General features: G+C 44.8%; 3 protein-coding genes across 3 annotated transcripts; all 3 read left to right on the top strand.

Moving 5' to 3' along the window:
- Window positions 1-8,530: 8,530 nt before the first annotated feature.
- LOC129601889 (methionine adenosyltransferase 2 subunit beta-like) lies at window positions 8,531-9,983 on the top strand. The gene is made up of 4 exons (XM_055500815.1): window positions 8,531-8,614; window positions 8,821-8,932; window positions 9,500-9,648; window positions 9,927-9,983. Exons 1-4 carry the CDS (start codon window positions 8,531-8,533, stop codon window positions 9,981-9,983), a joined length of 402 nt encoding a protein of 133 aa, XP_055356790.1.
- Window positions 9,984-11,220: 1,237 nt separating this feature from the next.
- Window positions 11,221-12,096, top strand: LOC129601888 (acidic leucine-rich nuclear phosphoprotein 32 family member B-like). Its single transcript, XM_055500814.1, has 4 exons — window positions 11,221-11,393; window positions 11,494-11,861; window positions 11,945-12,009; window positions 12,070-12,096. The coding sequence occupies exons 1-4, from the start codon at window positions 11,221-11,223 to the stop codon at window positions 12,094-12,096; spliced, it is 633 nt and encodes a 210-aa protein (XP_055356789.1).
- Window positions 12,097-14,598: 2,502 nt separating this feature from the next.
- LOC129601886 (uncharacterized) lies at window positions 14,599-19,230 on the top strand. Its single transcript, XM_055500812.1, has 11 exons — window positions 14,599-14,680; window positions 15,378-15,400; window positions 15,460-15,600; window positions 15,660-15,938; window positions 16,068-16,355; window positions 16,412-16,491; window positions 16,550-17,251; window positions 17,306-17,498; window positions 17,643-17,673; window positions 17,731-18,100; window positions 18,987-19,230. The coding sequence occupies exons 1-11, from the start codon at window positions 14,599-14,601 to the stop codon at window positions 19,228-19,230; spliced, it is 2,433 nt and encodes an 810-aa protein (XP_055356787.1).
- Window positions 19,231-21,653: the final 2,423 nt, after the last annotated feature.

The following is a 21,653-nucleotide window of genomic DNA, read 5'->3' as shown; positions in this document are numbered from 1 at the left end:
TCGTTCGAAAATTGCTTATTTACGTTCGCACTGGCCTGGTACGCTGTACAAAACTGATGGGGCACGCACGAAAATTTTCGCTTTTGCTCACTAAAGACCTTTTGCTCACTAAAGACGTTTCTGTGCTGCTTTATGACATTATGTGGCCAAATGAAGACCCATAGGCATAGGCCGTATATGCGCGCAGCATTTTGTGTAAAATAAAATGGCTGAAATAATATTCCAAAAGCTTGGTCAAAGCCTCATTATCGACCGATCTTCTTAAAATTTTGTACGAGTACATACATTATTAATTATATATAAAACATCAAGATTACTTTTAAATCCTACCATTTTTTTCAAATTTTTCTGTTTCTACCATTTAATTCACATTAATTAAATAAGACTTTACATTTTTTCAGTGTTTTTAATTTTTAAAACGTGGTGCATGTCGTCTGTTCCGGTGCAACATACAAGTGTCGTGCAAAATTTGAAAGAGAGTGGTGGACCACAAAGGGATTTTTGGTACATTTAAATGTTTTGGAAGTTTCGGACAGCCATAATTCCCCAACCGGATGTTGCGCGTAAAACGGTTTTCCTGCCCAGTTTTCACCCATCACTTGGCTACACACTGCCATGATTTCAAAAAAAGATGTTTCTAACTGCGTGAAAGCAACAAACTGTCGTGCATGCAGGTGGCACATGCACACAAAGCGGCTTAAAGTGGCCCAGTTATCAAATAACTGGGCCGCTTTGGTGCCACTGCTGGCGGTAAGGCCGTATGGGCAACGAAATTACCGATTAACGCAGAACAAAAAAATTAATAAGAGTTCCGAAAAAAATGACCAAGGTCGTACGCGTTTTTTTTAGAAAATTTCTAGTAAAAGCGTTGCGATTTTGTACCTGCTTCCCGGTTACAGGATCGCACTCCACCCTTTTGCTATCCTCTTCTACTAATCGCTTAGCCCTGCAACCACAGACGTTTAAATTAATTTAACGTCGGGTCTACAGTATTGCAAGTGGTAACGTAGGCGGTCGGCCAAATGTCCGTTCTGTTCATACTCTTGTGGATCAAGCAGCTCATTGCGGATTTCCTGCAGTCGACGGGCACACTTGCCGGCATTCCCACTGGTGTCGACAACAACGACGTTCAGATCGCTTTTCACTACCCGATCGCCATTCTGAAAGCCATTAAAGCGCCATTTTACTTATTTACATTGGTATCTTTCGTAAGTCATGAGCAATTCCCGAGTTTTCACGAAAAATTAAGTTCAAGGTACTATATTTTTATTCGCGTTATTAGCAACAAATTATTCGCACTTTCTACATAAATCGTGAGAAATTAAAACACAAGCGAGTTACACAACATCTCGACGAGTTACAATAAATTAAGTAGTTATCCGGTTTAGCCGATATGCACTAAAATGCGGCGCTTTTAATGAAGCGAATTTACAACAACACCAAAAGGCAAAAGCGGCAGATCAAAAGTAGATTTGTATTTGTATCAAAAGTAGATAAATGGCTGATTTAAACCTTCTACACTCGAACACTGTTGAAAAGTACGTTCTGTCCTTCCACTGTATTTATAAGCAAAACAACTGTTAGAAAACCAGGTAGTCTTTATATATAATTGCGGTACTTGTACATAGGAAAATTGCGGTTGTTGTTTTTCTATTTAATCTAAATTCAAAACTCGCAATACCCCAAAATTTTTAACGAATAAACTACAATGTTAGTATAAATAACTTAGAAGTACCAAAGAAACGAACGGAACATCATCATAAACACGTTCTTTTACCTTGACTGTGGATTGGCTGACAAGGGGCTGCATCGCTCCCAGAAATGCTCCCAATACCTCCTCGGGGGTAGCCCCTATCGCTGTGGCATATTTATTCATCATGTCCCTGGTTCTCTCGCTGAATAGTTTAGTAATATCCATCTTGTTCCGAGATGAAAAGAATGGACGATATGTCTACAGAGCGTCAACACAAGCGAATACTTGTACAGCTGTACATATAAATCTAAATGTCCGCATACAATAATTATTGCACAAAGCAATTAAACGGTACAATATTGAGAACTTCGATTTTGAATATTTTAATTACAAAATATACTGATTAATAATATCGTGTAAGAGTAACTTACTAGCGTCTGTTACCCGCACGGCCGGCTGTGAACGTCACGGAGGCTCTAAACCTGTGGAAGCTAAACGCTCGTCAAGTAGAATTGCCCGAATCTAACTTCCGGAAATTGCAGAAAACCTGGGATTTACCGCTATGCAACGTATCTTTGTCTACCTTGCTGGATGTGTATCGCGACGATGAAATTAATAAAGCGCGCTTACTTGCCCAGTCACGGCCGGAAGCAGGCATTTGGCTGAACGCACTGTCCTCTGCCCACATTGGGAATTTACTCGACGATGACACGCTGAAGATTTCGGTCGGCCTCCGTCTTGGCGCAGTTATCTGTGAGCCACATGACTGTATGAAGTGTCACAAGCCAGTTGACAAATATGCACACCACGGCCTATCCTGCACATTCTCTGCCGGCAGGCTCCCTCGCCATGGTGGGCTCAATAACATTGTATGCCGCGCCCTCGTTTCAGCCGGCTTCCCCTCTAAACTGGAACCGCGCGGCACCTCCCACACGAGCGAACGACGTCCAGACGGCTGTACTACGTTTGCTTGGCAGGGGGGCATGTGCCTGGCGTGGGATGTCACTTGTGTCGACACGGTCGCTGCTTCCCATATCAGGTCCACATCCTCGACTGCCGGATCGGCCGCGTTACAAGCAGAAGAAAGGAAAACTAATTTGTACTCGTATCTGATTGGGCGATACATTTTCGCAGCCATTGCCTTCGAAACAATGGGCCCATGGGGACCGTCAGCTACGGCCATTATCAAGGAAATCGGGAAACGTTTATATAATCAAACCGGAGAGGCTCGATCCCATGAGTTTCTCCGGCAGCGACTGTCATTGGAGATTCAGCGGGGAAACGCGGCTTCGGTTTTAGGAACAATGGATGGAGTTGAAAAGTTTCTTGAACTCTTTCTGTTGTGATAATTAAGCTTTTTTCATTGTTTGGTTAACTTGTAAATGTTTATTGATTTGTACTCTGCCGTCGTTTATCAATAAACTGCCCAAACTTACTAGCCTATTTCAGATTGCATACGGTAGAGGCTCCGTACATAGACTCGCACGGCATCAGATAAGCAGTACGTTGGCTGGATGAAAACTGCTTCAGATCTTTGTGCTATTACACTTTGGTCACGTACGGCAACAAAAAAATTAATCGAGTCGAGTGCGCGCGAGGACGTGACCACCCTGCTAACGGTCGGCGGTCTGAGTGCTCAAAAAAGATCCATGGGCAGCATACGCTGGCCTGCCATTCACTCATGTTTCTGAGCGTTGCAAGCATCCGCGTAAGGCAGATAGTTTTTACGCGTCACCGCACGACACTAGGTTACAGCTGCTAACGTCGCGAACGGACGTAAAACAACCCGGAACCGAAGGTTCCATATGGAACCGGAGCCGAAACTTACACAAACCGTGCAATCTGAAATAGGCTACTAAGTACCTATATACTTACTTGAACCGCGGGGACGAGACGATTCCGAACATGCGAGACTGCTACGATTTGTTGTGTACAGTAAGTACTAATGTATGCTACTTCACATGCTAGAGCTGTGAGGCAGTTGGCTGTGAGCCTGTAACTAACGTTCCCAGGCAACAATGTGATGCGAGACTGCTACGATCTGTTTCCGTCTGCGGGTAACTTGCAGGTGACCGTGTCCGAACATTTCGATACAGGAAAATTTCGTCATTTTGGCACATGCATGTTTCACTATGCCGCTGTTTCGAAAAAAGATGTAATGGTTTATGATTTATGAGTTAATCATGATGGTGTCCTGCCACTTGGGCCACCTGACATTTGGGCCACCTGACATTTTGGCCACCTGACACTTGGGCCACCGGCATTACGGTCTATTGTAACTCTTTTCTTTCCCTGTATTTTTATGTTTCTCAGCTTTCTTAGGTTTTTAGCGCCATGTATTAATTGAAATTTTATTCAAACAGAAATCTGATCAGGAAGATGTTTGATAAGCAGAAGGATGCGGAGTAAATTTAACGGCAACTGCTCACATCGTCAGTGCATGAGTTCGATTTACTTTAATGTGCTGCTACAGAGTGCAATGAGCGAACCCATGCAGCCCATGTGTATCCGCTTATATGCCTACAAACACTCCATAATATTAATGCACGCTTGTTTTCGAATCTTGTGCACTGTACTTACTCGTACGTTGTTAATGCTGCAAGCGAATCTTGTGCACTGTACTTACTCGTACGTTGTTAATGCTGCAAGTTGCAGAACTTTTATTAATAAGCCAATATTTAATTTTTTACGTGCAGTAAGAATAAAGAAGCTATCATTAGTATCGGAATGTTTTATTACGTTCTCCTGTTTTTGAAAGTACTGGTGGCCCAAATGTTCGGTGGCCCAAGTGTCAGGTAGCCCAAATGTCAGGTGGCCCAAATGTCATGGCGCCGCTAGATGGTTTATGAGTTAATCTATGAGTTTATGAGTTTATGGTTTATGAGTTAATCATAAAAAAGATTTATGATTAACTATTTCTAAAACTGTGATGGTACCGCTTTTAATGAAATAAAAAAAAATAGTTTTCTGTGTCTATGTTAGGAATGAAAGTTATTAGCTCGTACGTTCGAATGTCTTTAAATAGGTTCTACAGTATATGGGGAGCCTGCACGATAAGCTGGTAACTCAGTAACTGTTTTGAACTACTGTATGCCAAAATAGTACGGAGCCACTGAAAAAGCCTGAAGACTCTGAACTGTGCACATTAGCTATCCAGAATACAACAATGTGCATTTGAGGAGCTGAAAAATAAGAACCGGTAAATTACGTATCCAGGATCCTCCATTACAGCATCAAAGCGGTGGTCAAGAATGAACTAGTAAAACCGAAGTTAACATTAGAGAGACAATGGTCAGATTTTTGGCGCAGAACGTTAGCATTTTAACATTAAAATACTTACCAGTATGCAAATAACATTGCTTATATTATGGAATGCCCTACTTGTAGACCGGCGAGTTCAGTTGCAAGTACAACGCTTCGCTACTTCCGCAGTTCCACCGAATAAGCTTGACAACGAAAAACTTCCATCCAATTAATCGGCCCCATCCATAGAGTTAAAAACGGATTCCCCATTACCACACAAAATTTTTAAGCGATCATCGTTGACGTAAAAACTTGTGAAAACGCGGTGCTTTTGTGGCGTATTGTGCTCCTGCTCAGTGCCTAAAAAGTACAAGAAAGAACCGAAGGCCATCTCGAGTCAGTCGTTGGAGTAAACATGCACCAATGCCCACAAAAAAGTAAAGTATGACTTAATTTTTCCCGCTTGCACGACAGCCAATCTTGAGGTGGTCGAAGTGGACTTACGAGAAATTCATGTGGTTACAAAAATATGATCCATCCATGGAAAGATTCCTCCTCTTCTTGCACGCCGAACTGAGATATGGGGCAGAGGGGGGAAAGGAAGCCGTTGTGTCCCTTGACAAAGTTAGCTGCTTTGTGGCCCACTTATGCGGCACAAACGCTGTTGAGTACTTAATGACCAGTAGCTGAAGCGTATGGAGTTCTGGGAACGGCATAGCGAAAGGACGTCACAACATAGGTACCGCAAATCAGTAATTTCTCAGTTTTTCACAAACGATGTTTTCGGCTCGACCCAGTATTGAAATGGTGTCCATTCATTTCGGAAACCATTCATTTCGGAAACCATGCGAGCAGCAGGATCGGCTGTTTCAGCCAACTTTTTAAAAAATTAGAATTAATAATTCTATTAATAAACAGAAAATCGAATTAAAAAAATGAATTTCCAGCGTGGGAAAAATAATTTCGATAATTCGGAAAGAAAAATCGTGATTGGCTGGTTGCGGATAAGCCCCGCCCCCAAGCACAACAATAGAATATTAAAATTCAAAATTCAAAATTACGTAATTGGCCTAGTGGCTAACGTACCCCGGCACCACTGGTACCGAGTGCAAACATTCCACTCTTGCTCTTCTTCAGTTTCCAGATCACCGTATTTCAAAACAGCATTTTCTATTTTCGACTTGTATCCTTAAAATTAACACTTGTGACCATGGTTAAATTTCATTGTAAACAGTGTGGAAAAATTATTGCACGTAGAGATGATATGCAACGCCATATCAAAGAAGTTCATAATAACAAGAACCGCGTGACCTGTGAGAACTGCCGCACCGAAATGCTTCAGCAAGCACTTCCACGCCATCAGCGCAGTAACTGCCCACCAAAAAGAAAACCGCGGGAGCCCCGCCTGAAAGCCGTTGTTCCTATGGTGAAGCGTAATCTTACGAACCCCATGGCGGCTGCACCGGCGACAGCAGTTCAACCTGCATGGAATTCTACAATACCTCCATCAACTGGATCAAGTACGCCCCCACTTCCGCAGGGAAAAGCAGTGTTAGTTTCGCGTGCTATTGATGTGAAAAATGTTAACCAGTTGAAATGTGAACGCTGTGGAAAATTTGTGGGATTTATAGAAAAGTCAGTCTCGGTTATTTCTACTGAATGCCATGATTGTCGGCTTGAAGCCGTACATTTGTTGTTCGCACTCAGTGGCGGGAATTGACTGTGAACCAATTAGAATAAAATTAAAAATGTCGTAGGTGTGTGCTTGCATTCGTTTACCCAATGCCATGAGGTAAAAGTAGAGCAACTGTTAAACAATGAAAAAAATCGTGCCCGGTGCACGACTCTTTGTTACAGCTCGGTCACAAATTAACTGGCTGAGTATTTATCCTTGAATTCTGTTTATACTGCGTTTCTGTTTACCGCTGTTCTTCGTGTTTTTCCTGTTGGATTTCTCAAAATAGTTACTGGTCTAAAGAAATTCGAAACCTAAGAAAACCTAAGAAAACCTGAAAACGTCGCACGACGGTAAAATGGAACCCTTCGTGCCGCAGGACGACTTTGAGCGCCGCGTCATAGAGCTGCTATATTTCCGACGGGACGATCTTATGCAGCTCGAATACTTTCAGTTGGATTTGCAGGAGCAGCTTGACGCTGCGCCTGCTGCGCCTGCTGCTATGCAGAATGTGGTGCAAGCGGCCGCGCCGGTCAATGCGGCCGGCTTCGGTGGTGGGGCTGCTGTGGAGGATTGGGGCCCGGAATGGCCACCCGTCGTTGTGGAGGAAGCGCCGATGAATGGGAACGCTGGCGGATGGGGAGCGGATGATAGTCAGCCGGCTCCGGCGGGTGGATGGTGGGATGCCCCAGAGGGCGAGGACGGGATGCCAGAGCAGGCGGAAGAAGAACCGGCCGCCGAAAGTGACGCCGATTCGGGCTTGGGCAGTGACGGAGAGGACGCGATGGACACAGATGAGGAAGAAAATTAATGTAAGACCACTTGTTAATTATTCCTAAATTTTTAATAGCAGTTAGGCTGGAAAAGTCATTTTATGTGATAGAAATTAAAAGAAAAATAAAAGGGAAATTTTGTCAAATTTTCAGTATAAAATTTGCAGTCTTCATGCACACGCATGTACACATCGAGTTCAATATACTGCGATAATTCTTTACCCGAGCTTTTTGTTGTTAACACGTTAATTTATTTCAGTTGTATTTCTGGTCGGGAAGTTCGGCCATGCCGGTCATTGAAGCTGGGTTCGCGCCGCTCTCGTCGGTGACCATTCGGTCGGGTGATGATACACATCTGCCGCCAGCAAGCACGTGCATTTTACAACTTTACTCTTTACAAGTCCGCATTACTCTTCCCAGATCATCATGCAAGCCAAACCGCTTTTAGCCATTAAAACCTAGAACTTTGGGTTTGTGTGATAGGAAACGCGCCTTAGTTGTCATAAGATATTGTTTTGTGCTTTCCATTTGCAAATAGTGTGGTTTTCCCTATTATCTGGGGGAAAAATGGATAAATAGTTTTCTGGCTTTAATTTCGTAGTGAATCATTAGATTCTTATGTTGTGTGCAAGCGGTTATGTTTTTTGTTAATCATGAAATCCAGTTAAATGGTTTGCGAATTTGGTTACCGCAGTTAGCGCGAGCTGATTTAAAGATGATGAATCTTATTATATTGTAGTTGGTGAAGTAACAAACTTTTTATTAGAACACAAATACTTTAGTTGTACCGTGTATGTATTTTTAATGCAGCGTACATTAGTGAATTTTTTGAGCTTTGTCCACAAAATATGATTAGGTACGTCTCTGTAGTCATATTAACGATAAGTAAGGCTGCTTTCGAAAAGAATAATTGCTACGAATTTGAGCGTGTCGCATGAGCTACCGCACGCACACGCACACCGCATGTACGTAACTGGAAAGCATTACTGTAAGTAAACGCGAAACACTTTGCGGTCGTAATGATTTTACAGGACTGCAGCAAGAATTTTGCAGATGTTTGCTGCAAACGTGCATTTGTATTACGAGTAGTTCTATTTTCCGTGCCGTTTGGACTTCTTTGTGTGCAGTGTCTGCTTCGCTGAAGCGATGGCCACTAACTTCAGCAAGCGCGTCCTCATCACTATGTCCTCCGGTTTACTGGGTCGCGCCGTTCTGGAAGCGTTCATCGCGGTGGGTTGGCAACGCACCGGGCTGGCCTTTTCCAGTGCTGATCGACATCCCCATCTGGTCAAGGCTGGTATCTCTGCGATCCCATTGCCATCGAAAAGCGGATCGATGATTTGAAGGTCTGCTCCGTGAACGTACTGCTTCTCACGAGTGTGAGCGAACTGTCTGTTCTGTTGGTGAATTAAACGTGCGACGCTGGGGTTTTGCAGCCGAACGTCATTGTCTGTGTAGCGGAGCGCAGTCTCGATGCCATGGATCAGCAGCCGGCCGAGACCTTCCAGCTCAATGTGCAGTCCACGCAGCATCTGAGCCAGTGTGCCAGTATGTCTATGCAGTTATCTGCGTTCGTTTGATGCGATTCATCACAGGTGCGTGATGTGTGTGCGTTAGAGAAAGTGGGCGCTTTTCTCCTCTACATCAGCACGACTACGTCTGTGACGGTAATGCACCCCTTACACGGAAGACGCTACCCCACATCCCATTAACAAGTACGGAGAAAGAACACTGGCCGGCGAAGGAGCTACCGTTTCAGTTTATCCAGGTAAGTTTAACGGCGATTTTCTGATTAATTCCGTTCTAACTTTTTTATTTATTGATGTTAAACTGATAGCTTTAGTATTTTTTTGCTGTTGGTCGGTCTTTTAAAAGGGCTGTTTTTTTTGTTGTTCTTGGTTCTTTTTGTGCCTGCACGGCTTTTTGTTCAATTTTGTTTGTTTTGCATATTCGTATTATTCGTTTTTTTACACCTACTGTACTGTATGTACTCGCATATATATTTTTTGTTTTCAGTATAAAAGTATCTTTCTTTCGTCTGTACTACTTTGTACAGAGATGAGCTATAATTTTCGCAGCAGAGGAACGTCGATTTGACGCTGACATTTTATGCAGATGCTGTGATTTTGCGAGTGCCTGTTTTGTACGGACCCGGTGAGAAGTTGTCGGAGAGCACGGTGACTGTGTTGTTTGAGAAGCTGTTGGAAAGGCGAACCGGGAAGCCAGCTGTCATGTCCCATTACGAGCGTCGCTATCCTACGCAGGTCGCTGATATCGCTAAAGCGTTGCTTCTCCTGGCTACGCTAAAATTACAGTAAACGCCGAAGTCGTGGGGAGCTATAATTAGTAGTACAGGGGGATAATCAAAATTGGATAGGCGTATTAAGCGTATTTATTAGAAGTAAATCGTGTACTATATAATTTTCGGAATTATCAATAACGAATGAGGTGAAAACGAGTATAAAATCGGTTGTTAGTTGTTACCGGCTTACAAATTTGTATTTCACCTTGTGAACCGGAAATACGTTTATGTTTTGAACAGGGTGAAGAGATTCGCGGTGTGTACCACTGGACCGACAAAGATTGTTTGACGAAATAGGAGATGGTGCAGCACATGTCCAAGATCTTCCGATATTTTATGGATCCGTGGTGCCCCGATGCCACGAAGCCCTTCCGCACTTAAGTGGGCTGTCCACATTATCGCTAAGCGTGTGATCGATACGCAACCGGTATAACTACTACAGGACACCCATCACAACTCCGTAGACTATTTCCGTTAATCTGTCCTTACAGACATCGGATGAGGAAGCCATCATGTTTATGTATTACATCAATCACGGCGTCTATGGCTTCTTAACCGCATGTACGATCATGCTACGATGGAAGCTAAATTTTCGTCGTTCCACGTGCCGTAAGAGGATGTTTAAGTCCAGCATTATGGGGATAGACGTGCGACGGAATCGACTGCATTGTCAAATCCTGCTGGTCGCCCGAGATGTCAATGGGATAATGGCTGATCTTTGAGGATTTGGCGCTTTCACATGTGATGCCTCATCGACATTCAACGGTGTGCCGCGCCCATCCATGATTACGTCGTTTGTCCATGAAACTGATTTCGCGCTGTTCCACAATCATCCTCAGCCGGTCCTGGAAGAGATTCAGGAGTTTACTGCGGACCTGGTAGAGTGCCGAAAAGTCTGCCGCGTACAGCCACTGACTTCCGGCAAGGGTGTTAGCATGGAAGAAAAGATTCTGGAAGATGTGGCCATTCAGTTGCGCTGCCCAATAGATGTACTATTACAAAGTGCCCGGGCTGCTGAAAGTGTGTTAATGTTGATCGGCAGTTTATGCTGGGATTATGGACAGCCGGTTTCGTATACGTTCCTCGTCTTTGTGCCTCTGTGCTTTTCTACTTTATTGCTATCAGGCAATTTTTTCTCAGCGTCCGTATGTATTTCCTTTTGCATCGACATGTCTAATGGTTATTAGAGCATGTGTTCCTAGAGCGGATGGATGTGAGCGTCTGCTCTGCAACGATTTTCCTATGATCTGTGCTAAAATATTCTTAACCAACTACTGTAGTGCACCACAACTGTAAATGCTCAATTAAAATGGAATAGGCGTAGTACGCTATTGTGGAGAGCGCCGCATTCGACAAATCAATATTATATTAATAAATTAGAAAATCCTTATTGGTTTAGTGGCTAAGCGACACAATTTGTACTCGTTTACTCGCAATATAAAGATGCTGTAGCAAAATTCAACATTCAATCTCACTAGCTTCGTTCCGCGTATTTTACTTTGCTCTTTTACATTTATTGCTGTATTGTGTTACCATGGATAATAACGCCGACCATCCCGCTCCTGCCGTTAATTTCCAAGATGCCACCGCCCAGGTGGAGGCATACCTGCAGACCCTGGCGCCGACGACGTCCACATTGTATTTTGATCATTTTAAGATGTTTGAAATCCCAGCAACGCCATTGCTTGCCCAGTTCACCAACATCCAGTGAGTTTTATTCACATTATTAATTTTAAAAAAACTCAAATAATTCGGTAAAAATTTTAAACTTAAAAAATACGTAAATAAATTAAAAGCAAATTTATAGATCCATCACTGCGGCCAAGTGTGGCCTTACATCGCTGGCCAATCTCCCCGGTAAAGCGACACTGCAGTCGCTGTACCTGGAGGGCAACGCTCTTTCCGGATCGGCCTTGGAGGCCCTCCGTGACTGTCACTCCCTCCGGCAGCTTCACCTTGCGGACAACCTGTTTGAGTCGGCGGATGACTTCCGACCGATCCGAAACTTGCCTTTAGAGCTGTTGGATGTCGGGTTTAACCCGATTACGCGTTCCTCGTCCTGTCAGGAAGCATTGGAGCTGCTGTTTCCCAGCACCCAGATCGAGGTTACCGGACACCTCGTCCAGGAGGATTCCAGCAGCGATGAGGAATCGGAATTATATGTTTCCGATACTGGTAATTATTTTAATTAATGTTATTAATTACTATCTAATCGTCTTTCGTTTCCTTTTTATTTATCAGTTATATTTTTTAACTAGAATTCGAAGAAGAATCCACCAAGATTCTGAAGAAATGGCAGCCGCCGTCAAGGCGCTGGAAGAAGGTAAACTTGATTTTTGAGCTGAATTATTTTTAATTTGCTTTTAATTCTTTTTATTCGTAGATCCGGATTGGGAAATGGATCATGTGAGCAACTCGTGCTCCGAGGATTCTGCGGATTTGGAAATGTAATTTGTTTGTTGTTTTTCCGCTACTTGTGTTATTTTTCTAGCATTGTTGAATGAAATTATTAAAATCAGTCGACGGCGGTGTCAATTAACGTTTGACGGATTATTAGGTGCTCGCACATACATTAGTTCAGTTTACTTTTACAAGTATTTGCATACAATCTTAACGTTACCACAGCAACGCTCCGTAGCTAACTTACACAATCTGTTGCTAGTCTACCCAGCCAGTTGCTAGCGTATACGATTGTTGCAACCTGCAAAATCAGTTGCTGATTTATTCACTGAATTCGATCTTTAGTGTTAACTGTAGTTCTGTTATTACAAACTTGTAATATTTGACTTGCACGATTTATTGTTTGTACTAATTCTAAAATGTCAGTACCTTTCTCCATGGATTGGGAGGCCTGGGGCCGTAATTTCCACGATAGTTTGGCGTCCTTTAACGCCGAATTTGACATCGTGGATGAGATTTTGCGGGAAGCTGGTGTAGTTCCCGCAGTACGCGAGGGATTTGTGGATCCCGACACACAGAAAGAGCAGTTCCTGCCTCATTACGAGGCGATCTCCCCGCCGCCGCCGAAGGATCCTGTTCCCGTTCTTATCCATGTGCCGGACAACAATACCGCCCTGTTTCAACCGCCATGCCAACTGGTGCCAGCGTTCGACCCAGCGCCTCCGATGAACCTATCCCCACTTTCGCTCGGTGAACAAGCATCGCTTCACGAGTTCCTCCAAGTCCGACCTGGCGGCCCGGTTTCGATGTTCGCCAACGTGGATACTGTGACTTTGGCGCAAGCCGGAGCGTTGACGGTCAAAATCACCCGTGAGAATGGCATCCCGCAGTTCGCGACCTTGCATACCTGCCGTGGGAAGGAGAGGGCCGGCTGTGCCACCACCATGGGCGAGCTGCGTGCAGTGCTGCGCTTTCTCCTCTCCGCCGAGTGCGAAGCCCTGAGCCGCAGTCCGTTGTCACCTGTCCAGAGGGGAGAGCTAGCCAGCCCGTCGTTTCGAAAAGAGTTCTCTCTCACATTGCACGCCGCCTGGATCTCTGGCAAGCACCTGCAGCTGCGGATTTCGCGCGTGGGCGACAACCATCGCAGCGTAGCCACTCCCAAGATCAGCCAGACTACCCTCCAGCGCATCCGGGGCAAGAACTGGTACGAGCTCCTCCCGCAGCTCTTCCCGGGATTCTCCCATGGGATCAAACGTAAGGTCACAAGTTCATTCAAGTTCAGTTTATTGTTCAACAAGTTCAGTTCAACGTTCATAAAGTTCAATGTTCATTAAAGTTCAGTGTTCATCAAAATTTATTTCTGTTCAGTTCGATGTTTATATTTTCACGTTCAATGTTCACTGAATCTAATTTTTTATGGTACAATGTATTTTTATATTGGCTTCAACGGCAATAACTAACTAAATTATTTCTTCATTTTTTAGCGCTGCCGCAGGAGTTTTGGAACGACTTCCGGGCTTACCTGGCTATGGAAGCCGTCCATGCTGCGCGCTCGAAGGACATCGTTGGACCGACGGAAGACCAATTGTTTTCCATGTTAACCGAACTGCATGCTACCAGTTTCTACAGCATTTTAATTGAACTGATGCCTGTGTATTCTGATTGTTCTTTTACATGCTTTGCAAGCATTGAATACGTGCGTCAGCAGTTTCAGGTGTTGAACTTTCCTGTCAACTATTGTGTAGCCTAGCCACTGCGTAGGTTAGCAACAGCAGTGCGTACGTTAGCTCCTATCAGTATTTCAGTTGATGCTCACTTGTTCTGAATAAAATTCAGTTAGCGTGTTTTTTGTTCTGAAAGTGTTGCAAATAAATTTTAAAAATGGATTACACATTATCAGATATTGATATGGCTGACTTGATAGCGGATGGTGATTGGGATGATGATGATGGTAATATGCAGTTAGATGATGATATTTTGCGTGATGCCGCGTTATTAGCAGCAGCAGATGACTGGGAGTATGAAGATCCCGTGCCCCAGTGGGGTGGTAGTGCGAGCGTAGCTGATAGTGTTGACGTTCGGTGCATCGGTCGTAAATATTCTCGAAAGTTTCGTGTTCATCTTAACACTTTTGATGTTCAAGTTTCCGAGTTAAAGGATATTCCACACAGTGATATTCCGCAAACCATTTGGTGTATTCTTGAGTACATTTTGTCTGTTGTTTTGACTGGTGTAAGCGACCATGACGCGGTGCGCCTACGTGTAGATTCTCGTCATTTTAATCGCCCTTTGTACACGTCTTTAACGCTACGGTCTGAACTCAGTGTAAAACGTTGGATGGCTGATATTCAGCGCGTTTTGAATAGTCATGAAGAATTCATCATTGATGATTCCTTCCAAATTTTTGTCCAGCATACGGAAATTCCTGTGGGTCGCTGTCTCAAGGATGTACCTGCATTGCTGATGCGGCGATTGAAGAAGATGAAGTCCGTGGTGGTTGTGGACGGCAACGATGACCTTTATGGCGCGCGCCTTGATGATTGGTAAAGCCTTAGCCGACAACGACCAGAAGCTATTCCGAAGCCTGCGACGTGGTAAGCGAAAGATTACAAAGTTAGCCAAACAGCTTATCCAGGAAGCCGGTTTACCAGAGCGGCCGTACAGTCTGAGTGATATCCCGCGTTCGAAAGAGTTCTTACGAAATATCGCATTATTGTGGCTAGTGTTGATCATGCGAACGCGATAGTCCATAAAGGTCATAAGCAAAGAAGACCATAATTCTGCTGCATCATGATGGTCATTTCGATCTTTTGAAATCGTTGCCGGCGTTTTTTAAGCAGAGTTACTGGTGTTTTGACTGTATGAAGGGTACGATAATCGCATCCACCACCGTTGTAGTGCTTATTGTTCTTTATGCCTTCGTGTTGATTGCCCGCGAGATGCAGTTAATCCGATTGTTTGTGGGGACTGTAATCGTACTTTTTCCTGGGCAAGTTTGTTTTAATTACCACAAGGTCGGTAGTGCAAAGGGTCGGCATCGACAACGTAAAGCTATCTGTGCGACCGTGAGGCTGTGTGCCCAGTGCCGATGTATTTACTCCAATGCCCGGCGAAAGCCGAACAATCCCCATCGTTGCGGTGAGACCAAATGCAAGACATGCGGTGTGTTTGACCTACCGGCTGATCATCGCTGCTACATGCGTCCCAAGCCGTTTACGTTGGACCGGAAGACGAAATGCAGCGCCTCCAAGTTTTTGTATTTTGATTTTGAAACTTATGTTTCATCGTCAGGCGACCTTGTGCCCAACTTGGCGGTATGTTTTGACGCTGCATATATTTCATAGTGTAACTACAAAATGCTGTGTTATAATAGGTTGTGCAGAATGACGAGGGGGTTGAATGGATTTTCCCGGACTCTGCTAGCGATATTGGCCAGGACGTTACCGATGACCTTTGCGCATTCCTGTTCCAGGAAGACCACCATGGTTATTACGTCATTGCCCACAATTTTAAGGTATTCTGTCCAGACAATTCATTTAGATTCACTCTGGTATAGCCGACTGCTTTTCATAGGGGTTTGACGGATACTTTATCCTCAACTGGTTGCTGCGTAATGGCATCGTCCCAAAGGTCATCATGAATGGCGGCAAGATTTTATTGTTGGACGTCCCGGCACCGTACAACATCCACTTCCGTGACAGCTACAACTACAATCCGCAAAGTTTGTCCAAATGGCCGGCGACCTTTGGACTGGAGAATACCAACAAGGAACCTTTCCCCACCGATTCAATCGGCCCGAGAACTGGAACCGCGTTGTGCCTTTTCCTTCCAAGGACGAGTACGGCTATGGCAGTATGAAGATGAAGGACCGGATGGATTTTGACGGGTGGTACGGTGGAGTTTGCGGCCAAGGGCGGAGTTTTTGATTTTCGGAAAGAGTTCGTTCAGTATTGTCAGAATGACGTCACGGTATTGCGTCAGTGTTGCCAGCAGTTTGTCCAGCTCTTCACGGACATTAGCGATGGCCTGAATCCTTTTGTCTCGGCCGCCACCATTGCCGGAGTCTGCAGCGTGTACTGGCGGACCTTCCTGTTGAAGCCGGAGCAGATCGGCCTGATTCCCAACCAGGGCTTCGGACGCAACCGCCCACAGTCCGCCAAGGCCCTTCGTTGGCTACAGTGGATGGAAGCCGAAGGTCAGTGCGAAATTCAGTCAAAGGTCACCGGCTCAGAGCACAAGATCGGCTCGTACTTTGTGGACGGATTTTGTGTCAGACGTATACGGTTTACGAATTTCACGGCTGTTGGTTCCACGGCTGTCCTCAGTGCTTTGCCGGCAATACCGTGCATCCATACCGCGGCCTAAAGATGTCGGACATTTACCGGGAAACCATGGACCGCGACCAGTATTTTAAAGATATGGGATACAAGGTAAATGTCGGTATGGGAACATGAGTATGACAGGATGCGCGTCACTGACCCCGAATTCAACGATTATGTTCGCACCGTCAACATTCAAGCCGGAATCAATCCGCGGGATGCCTTCTACGGTGGACGCACCAACGCGGTCAAGCTCCATCACAAGGTGGTCGAGGATGAACGGATCTGTTACTACGATGTCTGCAGCGAATATCCGTTCGTCAACAAGACCAAACGGTATCCCACCGGACATCCGATCATCATTACCAAGGATTTTGCGGATCCGCGCAGTTACTTTGGCCTTATGTCTTGCAAGGTGCTGCCGCCCGACGACCTGTACTTGCCCATCCTTCCGTACCGTAGCAAGGACAAGTTGACCTTTCCCCTGTGTCGGACCTGTGCGGACCAGCGCATCAACGCCTCTTGTGAGCACGAGCCGGACGAACGCGCACTGACTGGTACTTGGTGCACGCCGGAAATCGAAGCAGCGCTGGACCGTGGTTACGTCATCGCGGAAATCTATGAGGTATGGCACTTTGACCAGCACGAAGACCGTCTCTTTGAGGGATACATCAACAAATTCCTAAAGATCAAGACCGAGGCTAGTGGAAGGCCGGCGGACGTCACGACCGACCAAAAGACCCAATACATCCAGGAATACCAAGCCAAAGAAGGCATACATTTGGACCGTGAGAAAATTCAGGAAAATCCCGGTTTGCGCTCGTTGGCCAAGCTGATGCTGAATAGGTAATCTAGTTACAGGATTCTGTCTACATGAGGAATATTTATGTTTTGTTGCAGCTTTTGGGGCCGCTTGGGTATGCAGAACAACAAGTTGACCACGGAGTACGTCAGTGACCCGGCCCGTTTTTACGAACTGCTGCTGTCCGGCCAGTACCATGTCCACTCGTGGGACCTTTTTGGAGAAGAAGTCCTGCAGGTCATGTACACCAAAGAGGAAGGCTTCATTGAAGATAATCCTAGCACGAATGTGGTACTTGCTGCGTAAGTACTATTGACCTCGCACGTTTCTGGCCATGACCTTTCTTGTTTTGACCGTGACCTTTCCCTGTTTCTGACTGACCGCAGGTTTACAACTTGTTGGGCTCGGCTGCATTTACTGCAATTCATGGAACAGGTCCAGGACCGACTGTTATACTTCGATACAGGTCAGTCAAAGACGTGCCGCGTTATACATGATCCGCAACTGCACTGTTGTATTGCAGACTCTATTATCTTCCTGGACCGGCCCGACCAGCCCAAGCCGGAAACGGGCAAGTTTTTGGGTGACCTTACGGACGAACTGAAACCCGGACAGTACATTACCGAATTCGTTAGCCTGGGTCCGAAAACATACGCGTACAGGACTAACGATGATGTCTGCATCGTTAAGCTTAAAGGTTTTACTCTCAATGGAGCTACTAGTGAACTCATCAATTTTGAGCGCATGTTGTCGATGCTGGACACTTCGGAAAAAGTGAATGTTAATTATCCTGATTCTATACAGCGCCATAAGCCCAGTTTAACTTTGCGGCAGCGCGACATGTCTAAGAAGTTCCGAATGACTTATGACAAGCGCCGAATTGTTGAGAATTGGTGTACTCTACCGTTTGGATATGTACCGAAGTGAATAAAAGTAAACCTTGTCGTTTGAAGTTTTAATTCATTTTTTGCCACAGTAATTACATTAGGTAATAAAAACCACAGTGTAGACTACAGTACATTAACATTATAAAATTAGTTAACAACTATTAAAGTCAGACAACCAACAGCATTAAATCCATTTTGCGACTGCCCCATCTCCCACTGGTTGGAAGGAGAATTGCCAATGTAAGGTTTGGGTTCCAAAGTCTTGTGTTGATCTCAAGTCCGCTTTGTTTCAGACATGACTACCGGGATAAATCAGAGGAAGAGTTCACAAAACGTTAGCCGGTAATGTTGTAGATGGCGGTGGCATTGCATGCTGTATCGTTTACGCAGAGGTCCAACAGCCCAGGGCGGTGGGCGATAACTTTCATAATATTTTCAACGCAGATGAATGTTATTAAAATAACTATCAACATTAGCCATAATAAACCAATACAAAACTTTCCCAGGCGGTTGTCGATGCGTTCGACCAGGTCCAGCCTGGGAATCATGCCCTGTAAATTTGCCATTTTGCTTTCTTAGGCGTTCACTGTTCACTTAAATAATTACAAACTGAACTTGGAAATGTTGACTACTGTGTCGGTAACCTTCTGCGTACGTTAGCCACCGTGTCGGTTAGCCACTGTGTCGGTTAGCTACCGCGTCGGTTAGCCACCGTGTCGCTTAGCCACTGTACCACCGGAAACAAACGAAATAAAAGCCGTAATTTTCCTTGATTTCTTTTAATTTTTAAATAATAAACAAAAATGAGTTTCATGGAAAGTTTTGGCTGTTCTGAATACGCCACATACGAGGCGCGATTGGCAACGTATAGTAACTGGTATCATCCTTGCAGGCTTAACGCGTCGCGCTCGTTGGCAGAGGCAGGGTTCATATATTCGGCCACATGCTTTGCAACGTGTTTCCACTGCGAGCGCACTCTGTCGGACGACTGGGAGGATGGGATGGATGCTTGGAAAAAGCACGTGTACCTTAATCCATTCTGCGGATACGTGAGGGCCATGCGAGGGCGGGCGTGGGTGGACCGCGTGTACGACCTGACATGGGGAGGAGCCCAGCCTTTGGATTGGTGGACGTAGACACTTAAGTGTTTTCAACCAATAGGATGCGTGTGAAAGTGCTTTTGTACGTGCAACTGCTAGTTTAATGTGCAAACATGTACTCTGTACTTGATAGTGATCCACGTTTCAAGGCATGCTTTGGCTGTTGTGTGTGTGGTCCAACCATGTCCTGCAAAAGTGAATTTGTTTTTAATTTAATTAAAAATCGAGAGCAGATGATAGACCGACCGCCTGATCGCATTGTATATTGTTATGGTGAATACCAGAAAGGATTTGATTTACTGCTAGAGGCAGAGCCAAAAGTGGAATTTATTAAAGGCATAGAAGAAGTACTAGCCAATGATGACTTCTTTAATACTGATCAACACACACTGCTCATTATTGACGACTTGTCACACGTGATCAATAAGGATATGCGATGTACGAAGCTATTTACGCAAGGGATACATCATAAAAATGTATCCGTGATTTTAATCCTTCAAAATCTCTATAAACAGGGAAGAGCGATGAGAGACATTATGTTAAACTGTCAGTATCTAGTATTGTTTAAGAACGTGCGTGACGTAAATCAGATTAGTACGCTAGCTCGGCAGCTGGGTCTACCGCACCTGGTGGACGCTTACCGAAAGGTCACTTCGGAGGCGTACCAGCCAATCATTCTGGACTTGAGAAGTAACTGCCCCGACTATTTAAGGGTGCGGTCTCATGTGATGCCGGATCAGTATATGCGGATTTATTTAAGTAAGAACAACAGCACTCTGCCTAAGCCATGTCGGAAAGAGTGAAGGCCTTAGCGCCCTACATTATTACTTTACGGAGTCTGGGGCCGAAACAGCGGAAGGTTTTACTAGAGTATGTTAATCGGGACCAGCTGAAAGGGCTCGAGGAGATTGCAGTCAATATTATTAAAAATACCATTACCTTGCCGCCGGCTCATCTGGATACCTGTAAACGACACCGAAAGTCCCTGAGGCTCTTGGCACTACGCCGATACCCGACCAAGAAAAAGCGAAAGATCCTACAGCAAGGCGGATTTATTGGAGCACTTTTACCCGACATTGCCGGTGTGTTAGGCAGTTTAATCGGCAATGATGAATTTTTAATTGTACCTAAGCGAATAATGGACGACCGCCTGGCCAGTAAAATTCAGTTGAATAAGCAACCCCCGGAGGCGGTAGAAGTGATATCCCTGGACCATTTAGTTGCCAAGATCGTTAACCGTAATGATATAAGCGAGTACGAGAAGGCCAACCAGCTATCTTCCACGTTAGAGCGCTTTCTAGCCCTTAAGCCACGTGCGATTCCCGAAGAAAACCCCATCCAAGTTCCTAAGTACGTTGCACCGAAACCACCCGAGCCGGCTAAAGAGCCCAAACGCAAAGTACCCAGGCGTCAGTTGAGTCCGCCAACTACACCAGCAGAAGTTGACCACCAGGAGATTTTCCATACACCGCCTTCCGGTCGACGGCGTGCCCGCAAAACGAAAGGAGGGCAGAAAGGCGCAGGCAATCCACGAGCCAAGTGGATAACTTTACCGTAGCATGTCTTCTTTTTTGCCGTCAGTTCTACGCCTTTGCCGAGTCTTCCGGATTAATTGTGTCTCAACATGTTGCAATGAATCAACTCCTGAAGAAATATCTGGACGCAAAAAATCCCGGAAGCTTCAAATGCAGTATCAAATTGACTTGGCTGATTTTTCTAAATATTACAAAGAGAATGATGGTATAAAATATCTGTTGTTTTCATAGACTGCTTTTCTAAAAATTATGTGTGTGGTTCATATGAAAAGCAAAAATGCTACGAAACAAGAAATGCTTTGCAAAAGTGTTTGATGACTTGGGTGAACCGATGCGTGTACAGACTGATAAAGGGCGCGAATTTGTGAATGATATTGTTCAGTCATTTCTGAAATCCAAAAGAGTGGAATTTTTACATCCGAGAATGAAGATATAAAATGTGCCATGGTGGAGAGAGTAATACGCACTATAAAATCACGCATGGTCCGGCTATTCAGACACCGAGTGTCCACACGCTATACCGATAAGCTCAATGACCTGGTGCATTCGTACAACTGTTCTGTCCACCGCGCTCACGGCATGCGGCCTGTTGATGTCACCGAAGAAAATTCATTGGAAGTATTTAACAAGCTGTACAAAGACACCATCGCTGAAGAACCCAAGTTTAAAGTGGGCGATACGGTTCGTCTAGCTGTTAACAAGGGAAAATTAGACAAAGGATATAATTATAATTTCAAAGAAGAAATATTCACCATTGGCAAAGTCGTACGGCACAAGATTCCTGTATATCGGCTGAAAGATGAGCACGGCGTAATTATTAAAAAGCAATTTTACGGGAAAGAATTATCACGCGTGCGGAATGTGGAGAATAAAGAGCATACCATTGATTTTGTAATCAGACGACGAAAAGGTAAAGCTCTCGTG

The sequence above is a fragment of the Paramacrobiotus metropolitanus genome, unplaced genomic scaffold, assembly GCF_019649055.1.
Source record: "Paramacrobiotus metropolitanus isolate TYO unplaced genomic scaffold, Prichtersi_v1.0 Parri_scaffold0000294, whole genome shotgun sequence".
NCBI lineage: Eukaryota > Metazoa > Tardigrada > Eutardigrada > Parachela > Macrobiotidae > Paramacrobiotus > Paramacrobiotus metropolitanus.
Note: the sequence above shows the minus strand (reverse complement) of the source record. Positions and strands in the feature narration are given on the sequence as shown.